Here is a 25,608-nt window from a genome sequence, read left to right as displayed (position 1 = left end):
CAACCATTCACATGTACTTTTAACTAACTTATGTGTTTCAAAAGTTTAGTTAGTAGCTGTCAACCCTCCCCTTTTTTCCGGGGTTCTCATGTATTTGAGCTCTTTTCCCGCTGTCTTTCCGTTGTAGTATTTTCCTGTAAAATATCCCGTTAGCCCTTCCATCGGACCTGTCAGTCTCTGTGCTGTTGTCCTGTTGCTACACAGTTGCCCTTCCAGCAAAACAGATATTTTCAAACCATCGTTTTGCTTAACGTTACTTGAAAGCAACCTTAGCGTGATATTGGCCTTTTTAAGATAACAGCGTGGTTGTTGTGAGAGCACGATTTCACACCAATGTAAGCAAAGTCACGTTAGACATAGCTTCACAATCTCGCTTAGTTAATGCAGCAGTTTTGTAGTACGAATTTTTGCTGTCAGCAGAGGGACAGCAACAGAAAGATGAATGTAGAAATTTTCTGTTTTTTTGGATGAGTAGCCCAGGAAATTTCCCTTATTTTCAGTGTTTACTTAAGCTATATAAATTAATATTCAGATATTATACCTCACTTGGTCTCCGTGGTCGCGCCTCCAAGCAGGAAAGCAGTACAAGTTAATCCATTTTTTTTCAAAGGGCGATTATGTGTTGCTCTATTCCACCCCACAATACAGCAACGGTTTAATCATGGTTGAAATAGATTTTTAATTAATCAAATTAAGACACACGGCTGAGAGGGAGTATGTCTAAACACTGCGCAGTAGTCCGAGTAGCAGTAAAGAAGGCCATCAACATGGTGGCCACGCCAAGTAATGACGTCACGACGCCCAAGCCCTGATGACAGGTGAGATTGTAAGTCTCTGCTAGGTGGGCGTGGCTTCAGCAACCAGCTCCCGCCTTTTTGCCCATTTTCGATTATCCAGCTGAGTCAGGGGGCAAGGAAGTCGACCGGAAGTTGAAGTCGGCCGCGTGCCGCCATCTTGTAGCAGAACTTCACTTGCGTTAGCATCCCATTGACTCCCATTCATTTTTGGGTCACTTTGACAGCGAATAACTTTACATCTGAGGCGTTTAAAGACTCCATTTTTCCATTATTTATTTCTAAAGATACACGACAATGTATAAAGGGCTCCATTACCTTCTATGTTACATTATGGCCCCGTAGAAACAGTTTTTGTAAAAATAGGCTAACGATTGCGTCATAACCACTCGACTCTCTGTCGCACAGTAGAGAAATTACCGTAAAGACAGGAGGAGAAGCTCGCAGGCAATCGGGGAGACGTCAAGAGATATGGCGTATGGTCGTTACATTTTAAAATACTATACAAAATAATTAATCAGAATACTTACTCCTGCTCACTCACGCCAAAGAACTCCCCGCTCAAGCTCGCCGTCTCTGCAAGATTAATGATGGCAGTTTGCACGCACAGCTACTAGAATGTTTACATCTGTCAGACAGGTTGCTGACGTAATCAAGCTTAGTTTGAGTCTGCGCGTCAGAAACGGAAGTTCTAAAAATCGCTAAAAACGGGCTTCACTTGTCTCAACTGAGTTCCAATGGGGTCGCTGTGTCCATTTCTTTTACTGTCTATGAGCTGAGTCGCACTGTGACGCGAGCTGCCAAGATGGTGACAGCCCGCTCTGCACACTTTGAGCTTCAAAAACGCTCTTCAGGAGTCTATGGGTGACGTCATGGACACTACGTCCATGTTTTTATACAGTCTATGACAGGGCTATTCAATTGGCGGCTCACGGGCCTAATCCAGCCCGACAATCATCTTCATCCGGCCCGGGGGAAGAGTCACATACAGCCTCAAATTGTTTTTGCTCTAATTAGTTTGTCCACAAGGTGGCAACACTGGCCAGGGCCGTTGTTTCACAGCCAAAAAAGAAAAGGAAGACACTCAGCGACAAGCACTCATGTGAGGGGATTATGTGTTATCCGCAACTCTAGTTTAAACGAGTATATTTACAAATAGTGTTTGAAAGGCTGCGCGTTCGACTTTACACATACGCTGCTGAACCGATGATGAGTTACCTCGTAAACGCGTTCTTAAATGAGTCCTAAAATGTTGGGAGAAAAGCGAATATGTGTGTCAGATCCGCGTCATGTGCATCAGGTTTTAAAGAGATAGCACTGCTTTGTGTGAAACCTGATGAAGTCTATCATTGATGTAAATCAAAGAACAAAAGAAAAAGGAGAAATTACTCCACTGCTCTAGTCGCTGATTAATTTTTGTAGTTTAAATAAAGAATAATTTATATTCATTTTATAGTTTATACATATACAATTTATAGTTTATGTGAAGACTGTTTTAAATTCACTTAAATTTAAAGTTGTCATATTTTTTCAGAGCCTATTAAGTGTTAAAAATAATCGCTTTCAATTATACTGTAATGTTGAAAGGATATAATTATTGGCTAAAATTGAGGGAAAATTAATTTAATAGAGATATCAGTAACATTACTGGTATCAATGATACTGGCCTTCATTAACAGTAGGCTACTTGGGGGAAAAAATGCCATTAAAATCGTATTTAAAATATACTATCTTTGTTATTTCTTCATTAATTTGGAGGTTCGATGTGAAATTATGATAACATAAATACATTAATATGCAATTAATCACAATTAATTACATAAAAATGTGTGATTGATTAGTTATTTTTTAATGGATTGATAGCACTAATGTTAACCTTTCAAAAATGTTATTGTTGGTATAATATTTGTTTATTTTACAGCTGAATATGCTTTTCAATTTTATTTATTATTTTATAGGCCCCTCAAAAAAAAAACATTGGGATGACCGCCCCAATCCGGCCCCCTTCAAATTTTCAATTCAATAATCTGACCCTCAAATAAAACTAATTGAATATCTGGTCTATGGTCTATGGCTAAAATATTTTATTTTTTATCTGATTTCATGCGATTATGTATTTAAATTATGCATGAATATTTACAAACACTATGACAGTGCAATCTCTGTGTGAGATATGTGATAATTGTTATATTTCTATAAAAATCTAAAATACAAGTTTATATTAAAGTAAAAGTTGATTATAAATACACCTTTCATATGGAATTAAATAGCAGGCACTTTAAGTGTCTTGATCATCATATTTATTTTTATATAAAAGCAAAATAACTGAAATCATATCTTGTTTATTAGCAACACAGCATGTGCTTATCTCAAACAAGCCTAGTGTTTACTGCTGTGACCCAAGTTTTCTGACCAGGCAATAAAAATGCGACATGAAATCTCATGTCGAACAACCCGACATGGCGCTAAAACCTAAAATTGTACTATTTATGAACCTCAAAGCATATGTTTGTGTATTTTGTGTTACTCCATAATGATGTTCTATTTGAGGGCATTTGTAGTGTAGTTATAGGGCCCAAACATAACCTCAAGCCCTGGGACCCCGCCCCCCTAAGTCTTATTTGTGATGTTCTATTTGAGGGCATTTGTAGTGTAGTTATAGGGCCCAAACATAAGTACCCCCCCTATACATGTAATACCCAAGTGTATTAGATCATGTTGCACAGTATGACTTATAATGATTGCTAAAACCATGCAGTGTGTAGAAGACTTAAAACCACGTGGTCCCTGTGGGCTTCCATGGGGATGGTTAGGAGGCCATGTTGGTCAGAGTCCAATGGGTGACTTTGGCCAGGATGCCAGGGTTACACCCCTACTCTTTTTCGAAGGACATCCTGGGATTTTTTTTTTTTTTTTTTTTTTTTGTCAAATAAATTTTTATTCAATTATCAGAAAAACCTTACAATAATCACATGATCCAGGATTAATTTTCTTATATGCACAAAAAAAAAAAAAAAAAATTGTAACACCTCATCCCAAGCCTGTCAATATACAATACAGTGACATTCAAAATAACTTTTAAGTTACAATACATTGAATTAAGGAATATAATTACTTTTGAGGTAACAGAAGAAATCTTGTGAAATTGTTTAATGTTGCCTTTTAAAAGATATCTGGTTCGTTCCAAGTGCAGAGTAGATATCAGTTCCTCAAGCCATAGTTTGATCGCGGGAGGATTAACCTTTTTCCAAAACAATAATCATCCTGGGATTTTTAATGACCACAGAGAGTCAGGACCTCGGTTTAATGTCTCATCTGAAAAACGGTGCTTTTTGTCAGTATAGTGTCACCGTCACTACACATTGGGGTGTTAGGACCCACACAGACCACCGGGTGAGCTGGCCCTGCTGGCCTCACTAACACCTCTTCCAACAGCAATAGTTTTCCCAGGAGGTCTCCCATCCAGGTACTGACTAGACTCAACCCTGCTTAGCTTCAGTGGGCAACCAGTCTTGGGCTGCAGGGTGATATGGCTGCTTAAATTTGTCACATTCACTGAAGTGTACGTTTATCCCCTGAACAATTTACAGTGCTCTTCAGACTGAACAAGTACACTTTCCAAGGCACTTTATATCTTTACTTTTGTAGGATATGCACGCATGCTGTATTTCTGCTCAAAATAGCAGAATTAAGTCCCTGCTGAAAAAAATAAATTAATTAATTAAAAAAAAAAACACTAAAACCAGCCTAAGCTGGTTGGCTGGTTTTAGCTGGTCGTCCAGCCTGGTCTTAGCTGTTCATCAGGCTGGTTTTAGAGGGGTTTTGGCCATTTCCTTAGCTGGTCAGGCTGGGAGACCATCTAAAACCAGCTACTTCCAGCTTAAACCAGCTAAGACCAGCCAATCACTTAGGCTGGTTTTAGCTGGGGTTGTTTTTTTTTTTTTCAGCAGAACAACAGACATGCTGTTTGACGTGCAGTTGAAAAGATTTATTAATCTTTAATAAATAACTAACTATGATGTCCAGCAACATGTGCACATGCGCACCTGATCACATTCTGCTGGTAGATGTGTAGGCTAAGCAGACAAAAAGACAAAAAGCCTTTCATCCAAAAGTAGCCATGTATTCTGAAGAATTACATGTGGTACACTATAAAGAGTTTTATCAGCGTGTGCATGAGTTTGTTTACCAGACTGCGTTTAAATGATTTATGTAGGTTTATATAAAATGTTTATGTAACTTTATATGAAGTAAGTATTTAATTTGAATTCTATATAATTTTTCTAGTCACGCATTTGGATTCTGTCTCTCGTGACGGTGTGGTCAGGATGTGGGTTGTAAGCGAGAGATGTAGAAACTGAAATAGAGGGAGGGCGTTCATGAATTTCTCAGAGCTAATGTGGGGGAGATTTTCCTGTTTGTTTGACTAGAATCTTATACAATGATTTCTTATATGATCTGTTATAATAAGAGCAAATTAAGCAATTTCTTTGATGCAACGACTTCCAAAGTGTGTGCTGTTTTTTATTTCAGTTGTTACAGTCATAAAAGTATTTTAGAGAACTAAAAAGAGGAACAATAACTAGCATTGTCAGAGATCCAGTCTGCAGGAAGTAATCAAGCCCTTTGACCACTAAATCCCATTTAGAGAGCACTACCGAATCATCCGAGTGAAATAAAAGCTGCATGGTATCAGATAGCTAATGCATTATTGGAAAGACCAGAGAGAGAGAAAAAAAAGACAAAGATGCTGTGAGATCTGCATTATCATCGTGGTAAAACAAAAATATCATTTGTTTTGAAAGTTGTTGTATATCTGGGCAGTGTAAAAAAATCACAAGACTTGACCTATAACTATAGAGAGTTAAAATAACCAAGTGTCAACGGAAAACACACACAAACTAAAAGCTAAGCAGTTGATGCAATGAGCCCACACTTTATCTGAAGCTGATGTAAGAAGTCTTGAGATAAACAGTGGTTTATAATTTAAATAGTTTCCATGAATAAGATTCCATGGATTTTTTTTATTATTATTTCTACCAGGCCAGCCAGTAAGTGATGTTTTCTGATGTTTGTACAGCAATAATGTTGTAGATAAAAAAATTAAAGGGGTCATATGATGCGATTTAAATTTTTCCTTTCTCTTTGGAGTGTTACAAGCTCTTGGTGAATTAATTAGATCTGTAAAGTTGCAAAGACTAAAGTCTCAAATCCAAAGAGATATTCTTTATAAAAGTTAAGGGTCAACTACACCCCCTAAAATGGCTCGTTCTAACACGCCCCCACCTGTCTACGTCACTATGTGGGAATATTTGCATAACGGCGCCCAAATGTTCACGCAAAGAAAGAAGGCATACCTTTTATTCTGGGTGTAGTATTGTTGTTGCTGCCGCAATGTCGTATGTTTATGTCTCCTCGCTCCGGCCGGAAAAAGGCAACACAATATGTTAAGGGGCGTAACATTTCCGTCACACATTGAGGTATTCGGCCAATCACAATGCGCTGGATAGCTGGCCAATCACAGCATACCTCGCTTTTCAGACCAATGAGCTTTGTAAAAATCAATGCGTTTCAGAAAGCCGGGGAATAGAGGAGAAACAATAATGTACAGTATCTGGAAAATAAACCACATAAATACATTTCATTACACCAAATACACAAAATAATGTTCTTTTTAGCAGCATCATATGACCCCTTTAATCTTACCACTTCTTTACCCAGCATGGTTGAGGTCTTTGAACTAATGTCATGACTTAAATTAAAACCAGTGAACAGGACTTTTTGTTCAACCAAACCAATGACATTGTTTGCATGTTGCTAGCATGAATTAACTGTGCTCAAGCTTGATTTGCTTGAGATTATTTCATTTTGTAATCAAATTTCTGACATTACATTACAGCTTTTTAAAAGAAGATGTAAAACTGTTATTTCTCCAGGGCTGAATATTTCAGATGGAATTTGAGTATCCCAGAACCACTTATATGTGTCATCGCATTTTAAAATTGTTCCCACACCCTTGATCTGCATCTAAAGTTCCTTACCAACAGAAAACTTGATAAACAGGTGATTTCCATGATGTATGAAACGATTTTGCATTGTGTTTTGTTTTTGTTTTTTTCTGCAGTGGATTTTCAGAAGGCCTGTGAGTGGAATAAACATGAGGGTCTTCATGCACTGTGACACAGTGACATCTCTGAGTTTCTGAGTCAGAGCGAGATCTGCTGTGGTCTGGTTTATTTAGGCAATAGGTCTACGTGTGAACTGAACCAATGTGGTTTTGTTTTGTTTCTTGGTAAATGGACAGCCAGTATATGAGAACTTGTCTATTATGGGATCTATGTGGTTGTCATTTGTGCATTTGGGCAGTTGACTGCTTCTGTTGTCAGTTTCATGTTTGTCACTTGATTTGACCTCCACATCAGTAGATAACATTAGTAAATGTATTTACTTATTTATTTAGAAATGTCCTTTCTTTTCTGTAACTTTGCTAATGGTTTGCACTAAACCTTATGTGTATATACAAAAAAAAGTGTTAAATGGCCGGAATGGTAATGGAAGATTTTTTAGGTCAGTTGTATCAGTATCTTCATGCTTCATGCAAAATGTATGTATGATGTTAAAGATTTATTACATGCTCAGATCTCCAAACAATTATGGTATTATTAAACATAGTTATATCATGTGTCAGCAGCATAGCATGTACTGTTTGAAATATTTATTGTTGCAAATTGTTAACACTGTGCTATAAGCATGTTCTATCTCCATTTTTGCATAACCCATGAATGGTATTCACACATCACTGTAACATTTGATAAACACAAATTTAACATGTTACTGCATTTGTAAACATTGCTCTACAGGAAATAGTGGCCAACCAGAACCCAAAGTGTCAAAAAGAAAAGAAAGTGCGAACTCAGGTAGGCATTGAGGAAAATAAATTTATTTCATTAATTTCATTTACAGTTAATGTCTACTTTTGATGCAAATAAAATTAAATTTACTATTTTTAGTCTTGTTTCTTAAAAAAAAAAAAAAGTTAATGTGTGCCTCAAGATCCCAAGCCCCTAACACCCCCCTCAGGGGGTGGAGTCAAAGCCAAAGTTATGCATGTGTTATCCATTGCAAAATCACAAATACATTTATTCGGTTTATTATCCTGTTTCCTGTGTTTGTCCATTGAATGTGTGAAGAGTGTTTTCTCCAGTAAACTCAGAATTTAGATTAACAATGTATTATAGTGATTAGAGTATATAGGATATTTATTATTATAGAAGACTGTTGATATCTACAAAGACTGAACATAATGAAGATACTCTCTCAGTCAACACACGTAATCAAAATCAGTATATGGTGAAGTAGTTCTAAATTAAGAACAAGTAACTTAACGAATTCACAAATAATGTAAATAATAAACTCTTTCTAAGCGTTGTGCAATAGCGTCATAAAGCCATATGCCCCTCCACTTCCTCCGCATGACCAGAGTAGACTTACTTCTGCTTATGCAGCTGCCGTTTTGAACGCACGTTTTCGACGGCGCTATGAAGACTTTAATTATCAGAAATCTGTCGGACATCTTTTGAATAATATGTATTCAGATGCTGCTTTCCTCTGTTTATGGATTCTTATCACAAATGGTAAGCCAGATTGCATTTCATGTTGGGCGGTCTTGACTAGAAAAGCCCGCAAATATGTAGTGTAAATACAGTATGCCTATGCAAATAGTCTTTTATATGCGTTTGTGTGTGTACTGTTACTGTATTCAAATTTTGATATTAATTATTTTCAACCCCTCGTTTGTCCTTGTTTGTTTATGACAGATATTTTTCCTTTGTTTGAATTTGTTTCAGGTGTGTTTGATGTTAAAACAGATGAAGTGAAGTCAGTATCAGTGCTGGAGGGAGATTCTGTCTCTCTAAACACTGATGTTAAAGTACAGAGAGATGATCAGATACGGTGGACGTTTGGACTTCAAAACACTCGAATAGCTGAAATCATTAAAAGAGACCAAATAAACTTTATTTTTGTCAGTAATGATGGAAGATTCAGAGACAAACTACTGATGGACAATCAAACTGGATCTCTGACCATCAGAAACATCAGATCTGAACACACTGGACTTTATGAACTGACTGTCATCAGTGGAAAAACCTCACTGAAGAGCTTCAGTGTTACTGTGTATGGTGAGTAAACTCTGCTGTCACTAATGCTGATTGTTCATTAATGTTTAGGGTAAACGTACCCATTAAGCACACTTCCATTCTGAGCTCAAAGATTTTTCAAATTTTTTTTTCCCTACTGTGGAAGTCAATGGGAACCACCAACTGTTTGATTATCAGCAATCTACAAAATATCTTCTTTTATGTTCAACATAAGAAAGCAACTCATACATGTTTGGAACGATATGAGGATGAGTAAATGATTACAGAATTTTCATTTTGGGGTGAAATATCCCTTTAATGGGAACAGGGGTGTGCTTAAAGGGTACGAAAATGTACCCATTAAGCACAGCCAGACTTTTTGCATTTAATGATGTATATCTTAATTGAAATGCTTTTGTCATTTATTTTCGCGTGAGGGATAGAATATTTTATTTTAACATCACTTTTTGTACTGAAACCAATATGCTGTGCACTAAAAATGTAGATTTTGGTGAGCTTAATAAGTACGTTTATCGTAATTCTGAACTCTTGTATTATCTATAAAAGTTTGTAAATGTTAATTCAAGTGCCAAAAACTATGAAATGACCAACCAAATGTGGAAATAATAATTCAGCTGCTTAAATGATCAATCACTGTCTTAAAGTAGAATACTGTGTCAAGCATTAAATTAGTTCTCAGCCTTGCAATTAAAATACTGGTTTCTTTTTTATTAGACTTGCAAGAAAACATCTGCATCATGTTATTTTTTTGTTGTTGTTTATTGATAATACTGAGATAACACTTAATTTTACTTGATCTTTCTACATTGTTTTCCAGCTCCTCTTCCCTCTCCTGTCATCACCAGTAACTCTTCAAACTGTTCTTCATCATCTTCATCATCATCATCATCTAAACGTTCATCTGAAAGATCATCATCAGTGTCCAGATGTTCACTGCTGTGTTCAGCTGTGAATGTGAGTGCTGTGACTCTCTCCTGGTACAAAGGAAACAGTTTATTGTCCAGCATCAGTGTGTCTGATCTCAGCATCAGTCTCTCTCTACCTCTGGAGGTGGAATATCTGGAGAAAAACACCTACAGCTGTGTGCTCAACAATCCCATCAGAAACCAGACCAAACATCTGGACATCAGTCAGCTCTGTCACACATGTGCAGGTGCGTCAGCTGTGATTAATCTCATCACCTGTATTGATATAAATATGTGACCTGTGCTGGCTAAATGAGACTTTATTTTTACATTCTCCATTAAAATACCTTCAAAATGATATATGAGTTGTTGGAATTGGACAAAAAAATGACTGAGCTACGCTCGTTTGAAGTCGATAAAGTCATCAAAGTCCATTTCGAGAAAAAACTGATGAAGTTTTCTGAAGGTTCCAAAACAAAATCACCTAGCAACATTAATTCTTTCCCTCCATTTCTTTTCTCAATAATCATTACTAGATTAATACTCACAATATAGCTATTTTTATTTGATTTCTGTTGTTATTAATGAGAACCAATGCAAAAAAAAAGAAAAAGTATTAAGAGTTTCTTAAGTTGTGATTTGTAACTTTATGTCAAATGTCTCCCACATCTGCTTTATATTAAGTATTGTTTTCTCTCTTTTATTACAGAACCTTACCGTTCCTATTTCATACCACAGGCATTTGCTGTACTGTTGCTGGTGGCCATAATTGCAGTTTTGGGTGGGATTTTGTTTTGGTACATCAGGAACCGTAACCAAACAACACAAACTGGCAAGTACTGCAACTGCATATATTCATCTTTGTGTTGGAAAAGTGTTTATTTTTTGTAAGTATTTTTGTGTATAATGTTTTAAACTGTGATTATTATTAAAATGGTTGAAAATGAAGACATAGATTATGCTACAGCAACATTCGTTGCACATCTTTTACATCATATGGTAAGATGCAGTTTTGCTGTGTGCATTGTGTCTCGTTGCCTTCCTGTAGAAAGCTTAGCACTAGAGAGCTGATGGATTATTAATGCTCAAAGAAAAAAAGAAATCTCAATATCCATCTGTGCTTGCTTATTACTTACTGTAACCTAAACAGAAATTCTGTTTTATTTTAAGTTGAATTATAGATGAATTTGGTTTTAAAGCTATGATTAATTTAAATGATATGTTATGCTTCACATGCACTATGCATCAGACACTGCATGATGGACAACCCTTTCTAATGAACAGGGATTTAAGTTACACCCATTACTAACAGTGTCCAAATCTTTACAAATATGGATTAGCATGACAAATAAATTCAGTGGATTTTAGTATCAACAGACTGAAAAGGCTGAAAAAAGTCAGTTTGTCAGTTAAAAGTAAACCAACCTGTTCTACCTGTGATTTACAAATAATGGTGAATCTTTATCTTTTATCTTATCTTGTTATTATTTGTTAATCTTTATATTTTATATTATGTTGTTATTTTGTTTGTTCATTTAATTTAATCATTTTAAATTTAATCAATTTAATCATTTTAGCTTTCCTTCGATGTTCATATTTACTCCCTGATGAAGATGTTTTATAGATCTCTAAAATAAATATAATAGATCAAGCTTTATTTATATTGATATTATATTGTATAGTGACACTGTTTTGAGCTCCCTTTGAAATAGACATCAAGAGGGAAACTATCTTTCTGTTGTCTTGTTGCTGCTTTACTGTACTTGTGCGTATATTTGCATGATCATTCATGCATGTGTGTGCAGATCATGTCATATTTGTTGCAGATTGTCTAGTTGCATGAAGACTTGTTTTATCACAAACTGCTCTGTCTGTGATTGTGAGATACTGCTCCCTTTTACACTATTTGTTTCAGTTTTTAAATATATATCGTAAAGTTATGTCTGGCTTTGTGATTTGTTAGTTTGGATGTGTTAGCCATCTCATTCACTGATTTTTAATTTCAATTCTGAATTATTTATAGGAAATACCATTTTTAGGTATAATGCCCCTTTCAGAACTTCCTCTCCTGTATAAAATTACCTTTTATTGAAATTAAGCTGTGAAGTTCCACAATTCTGTCCCACAAAAGAAGGCATGAAAGTATATTCACAGACTCTGTAACCAATAGCAGCAAGGATGAGAGTTGAAGGGATGAATGAACATCTTGTTTGGTTTTCTAGAACAGTTGTCGCTGTTCTTGAAATGTTGGAAATCTTGGCATTTCAGGCAAAATGGCAGTTTGAGAGCTAAGCGTCTAACTTTAAACTCTGTTAATCAGTTGAATAATGCGACAAATTTTCTGTCTGTATTTTGTTATTCTCAGAGAGATTTACTTTCTTCAGTTTTGTGTTTGTGGCATCAACACGATTGCTGATTTTATCTTTGTGATTATTTTCCCACAGAAACCTGATGGAGAAGATGGAATAGTGTACTCAAGTGTTGCAACACCTAAGGAGCGAAATTTGCAATATTTGTGATGTTTTGTCTTAAAAAAAAAAAAAAAAAAAAAAAAATCTAATTGCCATACAGGGCAGTGTTTCTCAACTGAAACTGGTGGTTCATGAACCCAGTGTTTTGGGATATATGTGAGGGATGCAATGCTGCATGCAGATATTAAAATGCAGCATGCAGAAGTGAAATCATTTCATGAAATCAAGTGATTTGGAAAATGGAAGGATTTAGAAACTATAGCTATCATATTCAGTCTATTTCAGGTTAATAATTGATTTGCAGCTCATTGTAATATTAATCCATTTCAGCATCAGATCTGATTGTAGTAGTTTTACTGTCACTTTAGTATTATTAGCAATTTTGGTCAAATGTCTGATGTAAAACTTGGGTCCTCAAATGAAACCAGTTGAGAATCACTGAGGTAGAATACAAATGTATTATTTTTTTAGTTATTTATTTCCTCACTGCCATTTCATTGTTATTCGTCAAACATAAAAAAAAAAAAAAAAAAAAAATCTGACTTTCAGCTGAGTTTTCGAAGACCATCACTGACAGATAACCGTACAAGCAGCCATGTATTTTCAGCGTTTCAGTGTTTGTGTATTTTATATTTCAGCATTATTTCATGAACATTGCACTGAATGAAATAAACGTTTGTTGTGCTTTATGCAGTTTTAAGTAGTTAAGTGGTTTTTAATATTTAATCACTTTTCAGAATATATTCTGGGGAAAAAGAAGATATTGTATTTTATGGAAGTTTTTAGTTTTAAGAGACAAAAATAATAAAATGAATTCTTACATAAAGTTAACGTGCTTTAAACCTGGTGCTTGTTTTAATCTATCACTCTAGCAGTTAGTTTTCCTGTCTTGTGTTTCCTATTTTTTCTTTTGGTGGGAACATGTCGAGATAGGTTCAGAAATGGGAAGGACAATCCACCTTTTTCTTTTCATAAAAATGGGCGTGGCCATTAGTAAATTCTGTGGGTCTGGCTTCCGGTCTCATCTGCGTCCAGCTACTTTTAGCTGTACAAAACAGTTTGTTTTACTGCTTGATATTGAAAATTATATCTTATCATATTATTTGAATGTATTATCTTAGTTAATTATACTGGTTTGTAGTGCACACAGTGTTACCGTTTACTGCACGTTGTTATTCTCCTCGTTATTTACATAGGCTAACGGTTAATGATCTGGAAGTCTTCCAGGCTTACTTGAAGAAAAGGTGGATAGATGACTATAAATGGTTTGTACTGAAGGTCATACCTAACCCCACCTGTAATTAATTATGTTTTACATATTGCTTGTCTGGTTTAGAATTTTATGAAGTATTTGTGATTGTACTGTCAAAGGCAGAGTAAAAAAAAGGTTTTACAGAGCATGCCCCCAAGGGGTGGCCACGGCCACCCCTGTATAAACTCTGGCCACCCCTGTGGCCACCCCTAGATGATTTGCAGTGGGCTACTATTAATTTAAATCTATTTTAAATCAACAACCAATCTTTAATTTTAGATCTATAAACACTTACATATCATTTAATATAGTTACTATCACACGAAGAGTGACGTTTTTACTCCAGAAGTCTGCATAATTGCAACTGTGACATTGATTTTTACAACTTCAAAAGTTCAGAAAGAAGTATAATATCAATATTACGTTGTAGACAACATATTCACTTTCTGCGCTCTATTTCTAAAAAAAAATCATTCCAAACACAGCCACGTTTTGCGTCTCTGAGCAACTGATAGTGTTTCGCTCCTGAATGATCACCGTTTAAAAGATTCGGTTCAATCGCAATGACTCACTTATTAACAGTGACTCGCTGCCACCTACTGGCTGTTTTAATTTCACATTTAAGTACCATTTTATTTTTTAAACAATTTAAACATCAGTTTTCAATGTGTTTTATGTTTAAAATATCAAAACTATTCATTTGTAACTCCAGGTTTAAAGTATTCCATGTCCCTCAGAGCTCCATTTAACAGTGTGTAAAAACATCTAAATGGCACTTCAGATGCAGTTTTCTGTTTTCTCTGCATTGCAAAGATCAATTTTGTTGATACTGATTGCAATTTGCTTGGTAACAGCCCAAATGCAAGTGTCTGACTTAAAAGATGGTGCACACTTTTAGAAAAAAATGGCGTAAAGGTAAAAAAAAAAAAATAAAAGCCTCAGCTGTCAGCACACTTAGAAATAATATATCAGCACAATAACACACACAGCAAAAATATTGTCTAATTTTCGTTATCGATAAAATCCCAGAAATCACAGAGATATCATTTTTTGTCAATATTGCAAACCCTTTATTTATTTATTTTTTGATGTGCCACCCCAAGATTTACTGTGGCCTCATCTGGCCCCCCTATTAAAATTTTCTGGGGGCGCCACTAGTAAAAACAATTTTACAGAGATGCATTGCAAAACATTGTGACCACAACACAAAGGAGTTAAATACCAGTAAAAGTCAAAGCAAAACCAATCCATCATTCAGAACTCTAAACACTGTGTGCATTATATTAATGATGATCGAAATTCTGTATTATTAGGAACGTTTGCTTCGAAATACTCATATTACTGTGCTCTGGTGACATCTGCCGGTCAAAAATAAAAATATATGTAAATGTCACGAGAGCACAGCCATAGCATGTAGCTACGTAACAATGACACATTATTAAAACCAAATAGAGATGAGTTCATGAGAATGTGATCTAAACTACAAATCATTAAATGCCATTAAGTATGTAGTGTATGTAATTTGTTATTTTGTAGTGCTTGTGTTGAGTGTTTTAGGCCAAACAGTGACAATGTTAGGCAAGGCAAGTTCATATGGCACATTTCTTACACAATGGTAATTCAAAGTGCTTTACATAAATGAAAGTAAAATAATCATGAAAAAAATAATCACAAAAATAAAACAAGGAATTTAAAACCTTTGAAAATGATTTGAAATTTATTCAAAATGAATTTAAGAATTTAAGCCGGTGAGAAGACCATTACAATAGTCCACCCTGCTGGTGATAAAGGCATGAACAAGTTCCTCCATGTCTTGACTGGAAACAAAACATCTAATTCTTGTTTTTTAGATGACAGTATGCTGATTGAGTTACTGCTTTGACATGACTACTGAAACTAAGGTCTGTCTCCAGAATCACACCAAGATTCCTGACTTGATTTTTAGTTGTTTTTAGTTCTTTGTTTCCAAATGCAATGACTTCAGTTTTCTCATAATTTAACTGAAGAAAGTTCTGGCACGTCTAACTGTTAATGTCATCAGTGCATTGGCAGAGGGTGTCAATGGGGCTGTAGTCATTTGGAGACAAGGCCAGGTAAACCTGGGTATCATCATCATAGCATTCTTTCTTTCCCATTAATGTTAGGCTAATCGTCTTTCATTATACATAAATGTGCTTCTAATTACTAAATGACATGTTATTTGTGTTTCCAATATCAAACTTAATTTATATTTACGCACCTCTTTAAAAGTTCAGTAAAACACCATACTCATAAAAGATGAAAAAATAATAATAAAAGGACAAACAGCAGAATACCCAATGAAAAAAAAGGACTGCACATTAGGTTGAACTGCTTGTCTTCGTTCCAGTTGCTCTCTTTCTGTTGATATGAGAACAGAACATTTTTGAAATTTATGGTTTCCCTCATAAAAGAGTAAATGAAAAAATATACACATGCATTATAAGAAATTAAAATTTGAGATGGACACAATACAAAAATCATAAGGAAGCATAATGATTTGAATTATATTATTATTATTATATTATATAATAGTATATAATACAACTTTTTATATATTGTATATATACTGTAATCACAGTTGTGTTTTATTTTTTTTTAATTAGAAAGTTTGGTTTTCTTTATCTATTATGAGAATGATTACATTTTGAGGCTCTTCCCACACTGATCACATGTGAATGGTTTCCCAGATTTCGCTTGTTTGAGAAACTTTCCCACAGTGAGGGCATGTAAAAGATGATCTTGTTTTCAATGAAAAATGACTTGTAGTGTGTGAGCAACTCGAACGTTTTTTTTCCCGTTTTTGTGCTTCAAGTTTCTCTCCTCCACTTCACTCAGTTTCTTCACTCTTTGCATTCTCTTCCATCAGGTCTAAAATGAAAGAAAAAAGTTTCATTTTTAGTAAATGTGAAGGAAAAGGACATAAAAGTGAACCTTGAAATAATACAATAGAAATTGGGGAAAATCCTATACAATATCATGCAAAAGCATAGTATTAAAAAAAAAAAAAACAGAGCACATCTTCAAATTAAAAATGATGTCACTACGTCCCACAGGAAATTACATCATTTGAACTCTTTCTGAATTGTTCTGTGGCAGGAGATGCAGATCTGACTAAAATCAAAAGTAAATAAGTTAGCCTACTTTATTTATCTTTGTGTGAATTGAAACATTTTAAGCATTTATGTTGCTTAACTATCAATCTATCAAATTGTAAAGTTACTTAATTTTCATAGTTCTGAAACCATACAAAGTTTTGGAAATATAAAATAACCATCTATGTCCACACTATTTGTATTCCATCAGAAGTAGCGAATGGTTTGTGTGTGTGTGTGTGTGTGTGTGTGTGTGTGTGTGTGCGCGTGTGTGTGTACATTACAAGACGTTTCACAGAGATGGATTAAGAAAGAAATGTGTAGAAATTTGTAAGCCACAGTCCAGTTGAACTACAGTGGGTATGGAAAGTATTCAGAACCCCTTAAATTTTTCACTCTTTGTTATATTGCAGCCATTTGCTAAAATCATTTAAGTTAATTTTTTTCCTCATTTAATGTACACACAGCACCCCATATTGACAGAAAAACACAGAACTTGTTTTTGCAGATTTTATTAAAAAAGAAAAACTCAGAGGGAGGTGTTAATGTCTAGGTCTCCAAGTTTTCACATCACTCATATATTTAACTCAGGTGCTGTCCATTTCTTCTGATCATCCTTGAGATGGTTCTACACCCTTCATTTGAGTCCAGCTGTGTTTGATTATACTGATTGGACTTGATTAGGAAAGCCACACACCTGTCTATATAAGACCTTACAGCTCAAAGTGCATGTCAGAGCAAATGAGAATCATGAGGTCAAAGGAACTGCCTGAAGAGCTCAGAGACAGAATTGTGGCAAGGCACAGATCTGGCGATAGTTACAAAAAAAATTCTGCTGCACTTAATGTTCCTAAGAGCACAGTGTCCTCCATAATCCTTAAATGGAAGATGCTTGGGACGACCAGAAAGAACCCTTCCTAGAGCTGGCCGTCCGGCCAAACTGAGCTATCGGGGGAGAAGGAGCCTTGGTGACAGAGGTAAGAAGAAGAACGCAAAGATCACTGTGGGCTGAGCTCCCAGAGATGCAGTCGGGAGATGGGAGAAAGTTGTAGAAAGTCAACCATCACTGCAGCCCTCCACCAGTCAGAAAAAAAAACAGAGAAATAAGATTCTCTGGTCTGATGAGACCAAGATAGAACTTTTTGGCCTTGCCTAATTCTAAGCGGTGTGTGTGGAGAAAACCAGGCACTGCTCATCACCTGTCCAATTACAGTCCCAACAGGGAAGCATGGTGGGTGGCAGCATCATGCTGTGGGGGGTTTTTTCAGCTGCAGGGACAGGACGAACTGGTTGCAATCGAGGGAAAGATGAATGCGGCCAAGTACAGGGATATCCTGGACGAAAACCTTTTCTCCAGAGTGCTCAGGAGCCTCAGACTGGGCCGAAGGTTCACCTTCCAACAAGACAAATGACCCTAAGCACACAGCTAAAATTATGAAGGAGTGGCTTCACAACAACTCCGTGACTGTTCTTGAATGGCCCAGCCAGAGCCCTGACTTAAACCAAATTGAGCATCTCTGGAGAGACCTGGAAATGGCTGTCCACCAATGTTTACCATCAAACCTGACAGAACTGGAGAGGATCTGCAAGGAGGAATGGCAGAGGTCCCCAAATCCAGGTGTGAAAAACTTGTTGCATCTTTCCCAAAAAGACTCATGGCTGCATTAGATCAAAGGGTGCTTGCTTCTACTAAAATACTGAGCAAAAGGGTCTGAATACTTAGGACCATGTGATATTTCAGTTTTTTTCTTTTTTAATAAATGTGCAAAAATGTCAACAATTCTGTGTTTTTCTGTCAATATGGTGTGCTTTTTTGTGTGTACATTAATGAGGAAAAAAATGGACATAAATGATTTTGGGCAAATGGCTGCAATATAAGAGAGTGAAAAATTTAAGGGGGTCTGAATACTTTCAGTACCCACTGTAAAGGTAACTCATTAAAATGAACTTTTAATCACTGTTTTTAGTTATTTTCTGTTTTTATACAAAATGTTTATCACAGACAATAGAGAAATAATTGCAGTTAGATGAATATCTTGTAAATGTCAAAAGTGGTGATCATGTAGTTTGTCTTGGTCTTTTGTACCAATGAAATTAGATTTGAGTAGCAATTTAAACATTATCTAAACACAGCAGCATCATGAACGTGTTGAAAAGAGAAACTACTGAGATTAAAATAAAGATTATTTTAAGCAGCTCTTAATAGTGATACCCCCGAAACAAGCCTTACAGCATCATCAGTTGAGATCTCACTTTATTATAAGTGTTTGCAGTAGAATATGCATTTGGGCAGTGGGCCGCTTCTGTTCTCAGTTTCATGTTTGTCACTTATTTGACCTCCACATCAGTAGATAACATTAGTAAATATAGTTATTTATTTATTTAGAAATGTCCTTTCTTTTCTGTAACTTTGCTGACTTTCAATTTTTCTAATGGTTTGCACTAAACCTTATACAATTGCTCTGCATTATGAGCAATTGCTCATGATGTTCATAACTTGTTAGTCTCTTTGGATGAAAGTATAAAAAGTGATAACCAATCGGAATGGTAATTAAAGATTTTTAGGTCAGTTGTATCAGTATCTTCATGCTTCATGCAAAATGGATGGATAATGTTAAAGATTCATTACACGCTCAGATCTCCAAACAGTTATTAAACATAGTTATATCATGTGTCAGCAGCATAGCATATACTGTTTGAAATATTTATTGTTGCAAATTGTTTACAGTGTATTTTTTAAGTATTGTGCTATAAGCATGTTCTATTTCCATATTTGCATAACCCATGAATGGTATTCAGTCGCCTATCGCTGTTACGCGTTTGGATAAACAACAGATTTTAACATCTTTACTTTGCATTTGTATATTTTCTCTAACCTCGAAATAGTGGCCAACCTAAAACACAAAGTGGTCAAAACAATCTCTATCCCATTGTGAACTCAGGTAGGCATTTATGCCAAATAAATGAATTGCATTATATTTACAGTTAATGTCTACCTGTCTATGCAAATAAAATATTTGCCATATTTTTGGTCACTTGTTAAAAAAAAAGTGCATCTAGTTGTCTCAGAATGTGTGAAGAATGTGTTCTCCAGTAAACTCTGAATGTTAGATTACAATGTTATTATAGTGATTAGGTATATAGGATAGTTTATAGATTATAATAGACTGTTAGTGATATCTACAAAGACTGAACATAATGAAGATACTCTCTCAGTCAACACACGTAACATCAAAATCAGTATATGTGAAGTAGATCTAAATTAAGAACAATTAACTTAACGAAGTCACGAATAATTTACAACAATCAAAAAAAAAAAACTCTTTCTAAGCGTTGTGCAATAGCGTCATAAAGCCATATGGCCCCCTCCACTTCCTCGCAAGATCAAGACTTACTTCCTGCTTATGTCAGCTGTGTCGTTTTGACTGACGAACGTTTTCGACGGCGCTATGAAACTTTAATTATCAGAAATCTGTCGAAAATCTTTTGAGTAATATGAAATTCCGAGCTGCTTTCATCTGTTTATGGATTCTTATCACAAATGGGTAAAGCTGGATGCATTTTATGTTGGGTGGTCTTGACGGAAAAGCCCGCAAATATGGTGTAGAATACGTATACCTATGCAAATAGTCGTTTTTATATGCTTATGTGTTACTATATTAATAAGTTTTAATATTATTTTAATATTATATTTAATTTAAACCCTCCTTTTAATCCTTAGTTTTTCGTTGTTTGAATTTGTGTTTCATGGTGTGACTGATGTTAAAACAAATGAAGTAGAAGTCAGTCTAGCAGTGCTGGAGGGAGATTCTGTCTCTCTCAACACTGATGTTAAAGTACAGAGAGATGATCTGATACGGTGGCGTCTAGTTTGACCTCAAAACACTCGAATAGCTGAAATCATTAAAAAGAACTCAAATAAAACTTTATTTTTGTCAGTAATGGATGGAAGATTCAGAGACAAACTACTGATGGAACAATCAAACTGGATCTCTGACCATCAGAAACATCAGATCTGAACACACTGGACCTTTATGAACTGACTGTTATCAGTGGAGAAACCTCACTGAAGAGCTTCCAGTGTTACTGTGTATGGTGAGTAAACTCTACTCTCACTAATGCTAGGATTTGATCATCAATGTTTAATTCTGAACTCTAGTATGTTGTATAAAAGTTTCTAAATGTTAATTCAAATGCCAGAAACTATGAAATGACAAACCAAATGTTGAAATATATATTCAGCTGCTTAAATGATCAATCACTGTCTTAAAGTAGAGGATACTCGTACAAGCATTTCTCATGTTTGTTCTCAGCCTTTGCATTTAAAAATGTTGTGTTTTCATTTTGATTAGACAGGTCCGAAAGAAAACATCGGCATCGTGGTTATTTTTTGCTTTATGTGTTTTTTATTGATAATACGGAGATAACACTACTTTTACCTTGTTTCTTTCTATATTGTTTTTCCAGCTCTTCTTCCCTCTCCTGTCATACATCCATTAACTCTTCAAATTCTTTCTTCACTTCATACTGAAAGATCTCATCATCAGTTTCCAGATGTGGTTCTGCTGTGTGTCAGTGCTGTGGAATGTGGGAGTCAGTGACTCTCGACGTTCTTTCCTCCTGGTACAAGGAAACAGTTTATTGTCCCCAATCATGTGTGTCTGATCTCAGCATTCATCCTCATCTTCTTGTAACACTCATGGAGGTGGAATCATACATGTAAGAGAACTGACACACCTACGCTGGGTGATCAACAATCCCAATTCTGAAGCCCCAGCTGAGACCATACATCGTGGACATCAGTCCAACATCTGTCACACATGTGCAGTTTGCGGTCAGCGAGGAGATTAATCTCCCTCCTCACCCCATGTATTGGATACAGGTAATATAATAGTGACCTTTGCTGCCTACAATGGATCACAGTTAACAAATTTCTTCAATTTCATTTTTTAACATTCTCTATTAAAAGACCTTCAAATGATGTATGAGAACTTATGAGAATTGGACAAACAAATTACCTGAGCTACGCTCATTGTTGAAGTCGATAAAAGTTGAAAGTTTTTTCCTTAAGTGCTGTTCGACAAACAAAACTCACCTATCAACATTAGATTATTTCCCCCCATTCTCTTTTCTCAACATACTTATGACTAGATCTAATACTCATAATATAGGTCTTTTTTTTAATCCTTTGTTTATATTAATAAGAACCTAGTGATGCAAAAAAATAAAAAATAAAAAACTTATATTAAGAGTTTCTTTCTAGTTGTGAATTTTAACTTAAGCACACTGTTAGACCAAATGTCTTCCCCAGATCTGCTTTATACTAAGTATTATGCCCTGTTTTTTAGTACAGAAACCTCATCGTTCCTATTTAAAACCAGTGTGTATTGTTGTGTGTTGGCTCGGCCATAATTGCATGTTTTGGGAGGGGATTTTTTGTTTTTTGCACATCAGGAACCGTAAGTCAAACAGCGACAAACTTGGGCAAGTATTACTGCAACTGCAATAATTTTATCTCTTTGTGTTGGACAAGTGTTTATTATCGACCACTATTTCCATGTATAAGGGTTTATAGCATGTATAATGTTATTTTTAATGTTTTTGAATGTGATTACATAGATTATGCTACAGCAACATTCGTTGCACATCCTTTGATTATTATTAAAATGGTTGAAAATGAAGACATGTGCATTGTGTCTCATTCCTTTCCTGTAGAAAGCTTAGCACTAGTGAACTGATGGATTATTAATGCTCAAAGAAAAAAAAAAGAAATCTCAATATTCGTCTGTGCTTGCTTATTTCTTACTGTAACCTAGCAGAAATTCCTGCTTTATTTTAAACTGAAGTATCGATGATTTTTGTTTTTAAAGCTAGTGATTTCATTTAAGTGATATGTTATGTTTCACATACACCAATGCATCAGGCACTGCATGATGGACAACCCTGTTCCGGGAATTAGCTACACACCCATTACTACAGTGTGGCAAATCTTTACAAATATGTCTAACCGACACAGATTAGTATGACAAATAAATTCAGTGGATTTTAGTAGCAACAGACTGAAAAGGCTCCAGTTAGTCATTTAGGGGTCACATTAAACAAACCCTGTTTTTATGTGATTTCACAAATAATGATGAAATCATTATCTTGTGAAGTAGTAAAATCTCCTGTAGGTGATTGTGTACTTTTAGAAAAACATCACCTCCTGCTGTTTGAGACTTGCCAACAATGACACAAAATGGTGTACTTTTCCATAATTTTAAATTGCAATGTTCATATTTACTCCCTGATGATGTTTTGATAGATCTCTAAAATACATATAATAGATCCAGCTTTATGTTTCTAGTGATATTACTATTTGTATAGTGATACACGGTTTGCTCCCTTTGAAATAACCATTAAGAGGGAAATGCTTTCTTGCTGTTGTCTTGTTGCTGCTTTAACTGTACTGTGTGCATCTATTTGCATTGATCATTCAATCATGGTTTGTGCAGATCATGATCATATTTGTTGCAGATTGCACGAGTTGCAGAAGACTTGGTTTGTATCACAAACTGCTCCTGTCTGTTATTGTTGAGATATTGCAAATAATTGCTCCCTTTTACACTATTTGGTTTCAAGTTGTTTTAATATGATATCGTACAGTTATGTCCTGGCTTTGTGATTTGGTAGTTTGGATGTGTTAGCCATCTCATTCACGTGATTTTTAATTTCATGGCTGAATTCTTTATAGAAAATAGCATTTTTAGGGTATAAAAGCCCCGAACTGTCCTCGTCCTGTAATAAAATGACTCTTTTATTGAAATTAAGCTTGTGAAGTTCCACAATTTCTGTCCCACAAAAGAGGGCATTGGAAAGTATAGTAACAGAACTCTGTAAACCCGTAATGGTAAGGATAAGAGGTGAAGGGAGGATGAAACATCTTGTTTGGTTTTCTAGAGCAGATTTCTCTATTTCTTGAAATTTTGGAATTTCCAGGCAAAATGGCAGTTTTGAGATCTAAGCGTCTCACTTTCAAAACTCTGTTAATCAAGTTTTAATAATGATGAAGAATTGTCTTCCTGTATTTTTGTTATTCTCAGAAAGCATTTACTTTCTTCATTTTTGTGTTTGTGGCATCAACAACATTCCTGATTTTAATCGTTTGTGATTATGTTTCCCCAGAAACCTGACGGAGAAGACGTACCATGTGTACTCAGTATTGCAGCATCTAATGAGCAAAATTTGCAATATTTGTGAGGTTTTTGTCTTAAAAAAAAAAGAGAAAAAAATCTAATGCCATACAGATCATTGGTCTCAACTGAAACTGGTGGTTTCATGAGGCACATTATTAGGGATATATGTGAAGGAGCATGTGGCGTGCAGATATTAAATGAAGCATGCAGAAGTGAAATCATTTCATGAAATCAAGTGATTTGGAAAATGGAAGAGGGATTGTCGGCGGGGTCCTCAAATGAAACCAGTTGAGAATCACTGAAGTAGAATACAAATGTATTATTTTTTTAGTTATTTATTTCCACACTGCCATTTCATTGTTATTCATCAAACATTAAAAAAAAAAAAAAAAAAAAAAAAAAAAACTGGCTTTCAGCTGAGTTTTCGAAGACCATCACTGACAGATAACCGTACAAGCAGCCATGTATTTTCAGCATTTCAGTGTTTGTGTATTTTAGAATTCAGCATTATTTCATGAATGTTGCACTGAATTAATTAAACATTTGTTGTGCTTTATGCAGTTTTAAGTAGTTAAGTGGTTTTTAATATTTAATCACTTTTCAGAATATATTCTGGAACACAAAGCAAATCTAGTCTCTGAAAGCATTTAGCATTACAAGCCACAAATATAATTAAATTGAATTCTTACATAAAGTTAACACATTTAAACCTGGTGCTTGTTTTAATCTATCACTCTAGCAGTTACTGTTTTCCTGCCTTGGTGGGAACATGTCGAGATAGGTTCAGAAATGGGAAGGACAATCCACCTTTTTCTTTTCATAAAAATGGGCGTGGCCATTAGTAAATTCTATGGGTCTGGCTTCCGGTCTCATCTGCGTCCAGCTATTTTTTAGCTGTACAAAACAGTTTGTTTTACTGCTTGATATTGAAAATTATATCTTATCATATTATTTGAATGTATTATCTTAGTTAAGAACACACTGGTTTGTAGTGCAAACAGTGTTACCGTTTACTGCACGTTGTTATTCTCCTCGTTATTTACATAGGCTAACGGTTAATGATCTGGAAGTCTCACCCAGGCTTACTTGAAGAAAAAGGTGGATAGATGACTATAAATGGTTTGTACTGAAGGTCATACCTAACCCCACCTGTAATTAATTATGTTTTACATATTGCTTGTCTGGTTTAGAATTTTATGAAGTATTTGTGATTGTACTGTCAAAGGCAGAGTAAAAACTATTTTACAGAGATGCATTGCAAAACATTGTGGCCACAACACAAAGGAGTTAAATACCAGTAAAAGTCAAAGCAAAACCAATCCATCATTCAGAACTCTAAACACTGTGTGCATAATATAAATGACAGAGACGAAGCTGATCGAAATTCTGTATTATTAGGAACGTTTGCTTCGAAATACTCATATTACTGTGCTCTGGTGACATCTGCCGGTCAAAAAAAATATGTAAATGTCACGAGAGCAAAGCCATAGCATGTAGCAACGTAACAATGACACATTATTAAAACCAAATAGAGATGAGTTCATGAGAATGTGATCTAAACTACAAATCATTAAATGCCATTAAGTATGTAGTGTATGTAATTTGTTATTTTGTAGTGCTTGTGTTTTAGTGCTAAAGTGTTATGGGGCCAAACAGTGACAATGTTAGGCAAGGCAAGTACATTTCTTAAACAATGGGTAATTTATTAGTGGTTTTTTTAATTGATGGTAGTATAATAA

At 35.3% G+C, this 25,608-nt stretch overlaps 1 protein-coding gene across 1 annotated transcript in view; it reads left to right on the top strand.

Annotated features, from left to right (window-relative positions):
• Positions 1 to 12,327, top strand: part of LOC109047231 (SLAM family member 5-like) — a 43,958-nt gene extending 31,631 nt beyond the window's left edge. Inside the window, exons 3-6 of the mRNA XM_042756177.1 lie at positions 8,642 to 8,974; positions 9,771 to 10,106; positions 10,568 to 10,745; positions 12,303 to 12,327. Of these exons, the coding sequence (XP_042612111.1) occupies positions 8,642 to 8,974; positions 9,771 to 10,106; positions 10,568 to 10,745; positions 12,303 to 12,327 (872 nt within the window). The remainder of the gene's footprint in view (positions 1 to 8,641; positions 8,975 to 9,770; positions 10,107 to 10,567; positions 10,746 to 12,302) is intronic.
• The last annotated feature ends 13,281 nt before the right edge of the window (positions 12,328 to 25,608 follow it).

Source organism: Cyprinus carpio, unplaced genomic scaffold, assembly GCF_018340385.1.
Source record: "Cyprinus carpio isolate SPL01 unplaced genomic scaffold, ASM1834038v1 S000006809, whole genome shotgun sequence".
NCBI lineage: Eukaryota > Metazoa > Chordata > Actinopteri > Cypriniformes > Cyprinidae > Cyprinus > Cyprinus carpio.
The sequence above is the reverse complement of the archived record's forward strand: the minus strand, read 5'-3'. Positions and strand labels throughout refer to the sequence as shown.